General features: G+C 33.7%; 1 protein-coding gene across 1 annotated transcript; it reads left to right on the top strand.

The window, feature by feature from the left end:
* Nucleotides 1-652: 652 nt before the first annotated feature.
* On the top strand, nt 653-4,022 carry LOC114755331 (sm-like protein LSM36B). The gene is made up of 4 exons (XM_028944202.1): nt 653-783; nt 921-1,059; nt 3,424-3,537; nt 3,625-4,022. Exons 2-4 carry the CDS (start codon nt 948-950, stop codon nt 3,669-3,671), a joined length of 273 nt encoding a protein of 90 aa, XP_028800035.1. The 5' UTR covers nt 653-783; nt 921-947; the 3' UTR covers nt 3,672-4,022.
* Nucleotides 4,023-4,593: the final 571 nt, after the last annotated feature.

Raw genomic sequence — 4,593 nt, 5'->3', positions numbered from 1 at the left:
ATAGGTGTTGTATTCGCTAAAATACCCTTGCTAATCATATGTATTAATTAAAACTATTATTTGATGAAATATTTAATAACATATGCAACTATAAGAACTATTTGAAAAGAAAATAGATAAATATGAGACATAACGTGAATTGAAGTCTTATATTTAAGACCAAATTAAATGTCAAATTAATTTTTATATTAAGGATTCGACGGTAGTATTTTAAATTCCATAAAGATTTTAAATTAAAGAGACAAATGATGATGCATAGGATTCGACGGTAGTATTTTAAATTCCATAAAGATTTTAAATTAAAGAGACAAATGATGATGCATGCATCATGCTCTTCCTCAAAACTATGAACTAAAAAACTAAGAGAGTGTTTGGATGCAAACCAAACTATGGTTTCAAAAGTACTTTTATAGTTTACAAAGTAATTATGCAGAGGAGTTTGTCTCATTTTGTTAAAAAAAAAAAACTTTTAAAAAGTGATTTTGAGGATTGTCAAATACCCCTAATTAGGTTACATATAATGTTCAATATCAAAAAAAAAAAAAAAGAAGAAGGAAACCTCAAGGGACTAAAATAGAGGTCCCTGGGGTCGGGGATTAAATTGTCCAAATAAAATTAAAAGGAAAAATTTGCCCAGAGGGAACAGTTAGGGCTTTTCGTTCAAAACCGCACCGCGCGGCTTCTGACCTTCTCAGGCTATCTTCTCCTTCTCTCGGCGTCGCCCGCTTCTCCGGCCCTTGCAGTGTTCAGCTCTCCGGTGACATTAAGAAATTGCTTAAGGAGGTATTGAGACTATTGATTATTGATTGTTTTGCGATGATGTCATGTTTTTGGCACAGAACTCTGATGCTCTGTCAATTATAGATACGGAAGAGTCTTATCAGTATTTTTTCCGCTTTTTGTTGTCTTATTTTTCAAAGATAGAAAGTATTTGGGGTTGAGATAAAATGAGCGGAATTGAGAAAGGATCAACCACTACCAAGACCCCTGCAGATTTCCTGAAATCCATTCGTGGGCGTCCTGTCGTTGTAAAGTTGAATTCTGGCGTCGATTATCGAGGTAATTCTGGCCGAGCTGCTTCTAAGTATGCCCCTTAGGAGTTGTCTCTGAATGATATATATTAAACTGTTGTAGCTAATATTTTACTATATCATTTATTTCATGATAAAACAGAAAAGCATAGTTTTCTGAAATGTGATTGATTATAATTTTGGAAAATGTGAAAATGATACACTTAGGTTTAGTGACTTTTTATGTTGAAAATCACCTCTCATCATGTGAGCACATAGTACATATCACCTTGTCTTATCTTCCCACTCTCACTATATGATATATTTGAGAGCATCTTTTTCTTTTTGTATGTATCTACGCTTGATTTTTTTGAGATTGTTTTCTGCTTTGTTGCAAGATGTGGTTTGTTTGACTTTAGTCAAAGGTGGAAGGTGCCACTAACGAATATATCTTGAATGGCTCAAACTGTATTTCCCTACATAAGACAAGTTTGTTGACTTTAAACATTTCCATACTGCGCAGTTTTTTTAACTATATGTTAAATCTTAATTTACTTTATAAGAACTTCAGCCATATCACCTAGTGACTCAGCAAACATCTCCATGCCTAGCCTTTGCTTGTTGCTTACTCTATTTTCTTTTAAGTTTTGTTTCCCTAGTTCTTTGATGCAGGCTCACTCTGAGAAACAGCTTGAGATCTTGCTTATGTAGAATTTTTTACCTTTTCATCACTGTTTACATCAAAATTATGTAAAGTTGCTTCATTGTTGGGTATTAAGTGGTTAATGTCTTCTATAGGGTTCATCTCGTTTTAGTAGCATATTTGATGTTGTTTTTGTATGCTCAATTGTTGCATGATCTTGTCTGTATAGTTTTAGCATTTTTTAGTAATAAAGTATTAGCTTGTTCCTCCAAATAGTAGCTTTAGAATTTGCTACTAAAGAATGTGAAATTCATATTAAGTCAATGGAAGAGATAAATAGTTTTGTTATTGAGTATTGACAGTGCATCTAATCCTTGACTGCTATATTATTTTAATCAATTTATCCTGTACTTTTGGTTCAGTAGTTTGTAAATTTGTATTTGTATTCCATCCAAACCTACTTAAACTATTCTTGAACAAATTATAACAAGGAGTGTATTTTCTCGTAACTTTTCATGTGATCTATGACTTCTGTTTTTTCAATTTATTTGTCAAGAACACTTGTTATCCATGTCCGACTCAGGTGAATTCATAAAGTGCACTAAGTTCATAATTGGCCCCAAGTATACTGAACTGAAAAACAAGTATACTTGTTATTATTTGTTTAAGAATGACTTGTTTAAGTTTGGATGAAGTTTAAATTCAAATTTATTGAGATAACCACGTAGTCAAGGTTTATACACTGACAATACTATGTTTATTTCTTCAATTTTACATTCTTTTGCTAAGATAAAGCCTGAAGCTTTACCAGAAAGAAAGAGCCAATATCTTATTATGAGATGCTAATAGTATAAGTACAAGATAGGACAACAGATGTGGATATAAAAATTGCATTGGAGATGAGGCAAAGAAGAACCCCACCCGAGAGTGTTGACTTTGATTTTACGGACAACATTAATCTTTTAATATCTAATAATAAAACAATGTTGCATTACTTTGATGTGAACAATGATGAAATAGTAAATTCTCCTAGCACTTACTAGGGCCACATCAAAGAATAAGAGAAAAAATAATATAAATCATCAAATGAAGTTTTGAGCATGAATATGTCGAAGTATCAAAATCGCATGGTTGAAGCTTTTGTAAAGTATAGTGAATTTTTCAAAGTGTGTAATGGAAGTTGTAAAGAGTAGTATCAAAATCATCCCCTTTTCTGTGCAAGTAGAATTTTCACTGTAGCTAGAAACATGTCTATCTATTAGCTTGCAGAGGCCGTAATCTCCAAAGGAAGGAAATAGTTGAAAAATAGATGCTGGTTTATGGCTTTATAATATTCACTTTGTACAAAATATGACCATGGTATCTGACCAAAGGGAATTGGGTTGTGAAGTAAGGAAAAAGAGAGATCAGTTTATTGCTACTGTAATGAATTGTTCATTCAGGTTCTTGATGGCTTTGCAATGCTGACTTTGCTTGTGGCTTTATTGCTGATGCTTGCTTTATTTATCTACACTGTTTTGTTATGTTACGCTTCAAAATAGTCAAGGAGTGGCTTTCCCTCACAGAAAGTGGGGTTCGGTTCTTATGCCAGTGAGAAGTGTGAGTATTGCTAAGCAAGACGTTCTAGTATTTAGGTATATCTTTGTGCTAGGTGGATTTCTTGTTTAGTGTTGGTCCAAAAAAGAACATTGGCATGGCACGTGTGTTTTTATGTTGAACTGCTTTGCAATTGTTAAGTAGTGGCTTGACGCTATTTGATTATGTTCGCAGGTATTCTAGCTTGTCTAGATGGCTATATGAATATTGCCATGGAACAAACAGAAGAGTATGTCAATGGGCAACTGAAGAACAAATATGGTGATGCATTCATTAGAGGGAACAATGGTAGTGTCTAAAAGGCGGTATCCTTCCTTCATAATCAATATGTGATTGCACCACTAACTAGATTTTCTCGTTTGGTTTGTGATGCAGTTCTGTACATCAGTACTTCAAAGAGGACCCTAGCTGAAGGGGCGTAGTATGTAACACTGCTGAGCATTTTCAAGACTTGTGACCTTCACCCAATGTTACGCGAAAGCTTTGTTTAATTGTTTGCTTTTGTTTCTGTAGTGAAATTGTAGTTTTTCTGACGCTGAAAGGCTAAGTTGGAATATGTATATGTGGCCCTTCTGAAAATAGTGCTTGGCTGAGAATTGTGTGATCCACCTATATTAATCATTTAGACGGAAAGTGGAGAATTGTGAAGTGTTCTTCTGTTTTGCAATTTGCAATGGAGTTTACCAGTTCCGACACCTGGAAAACTTGCAATTCAGGCACCGGATGCTGAATGTTTAATACAACTTTTGGTACATCCTTTCTACATTATCTTACAATTGTGTCATAAGTAGTTGGTCTTTCTTCAACTTTTCTTTTTCTAAATTATTGTGAATTGATGTTTGTGAGAGGATGTGCCAAAAATTGTAATTCCTTCGGTCTTAAAGGTAAGGGAGAACTATTTTTACACACGGTAGGAAAAATTAGTTTAAATATCAATAAAAATATGTGCTGTACCATTTTGATCATTCATATTATAGATAGAAAATAGATCGGAGAAAACGAAGTGTGCGTGATGGTGGAAACTGGGTTTATATCTATATATATATATATATATATATATATTACCAGCGGTTTTATATTTATAATTAGAACAAACTTTTCAGTTGGTTTTTATATTTAAGATCGGAGGAAGTGTCGGACATTCAAAATCGATGACTTGGTTTTGCGGAGTTCACTTACACGACCAAGTAAAAGCTGGGAAAACTAGTAAGGTTGAAAAGCAATTGGATGGGTTCTGGTGTCAAAAAGTTATTTTGGGCTTCAAGGACAAAAGTAAGAAGCATGTTGTCAGACTTTGTAGTTCAGTAATATGAAAGTTCTCTTATAAAAGGAAGGTGGTAAATT

The sequence above is a fragment of the Neltuma alba genome, unplaced genomic scaffold (assembly GCF_004799145.2).
Source record: "Neltuma alba isolate B1F8T4 unplaced genomic scaffold, ASM479914v2 tig00010249_pilon, whole genome shotgun sequence".
NCBI lineage: Eukaryota > Viridiplantae > Streptophyta > Magnoliopsida > Fabales > Fabaceae > Neltuma > Neltuma alba.
Note: the sequence above shows the minus strand (reverse complement) of the source record. Positions and strands in the feature narration are given on the sequence as shown.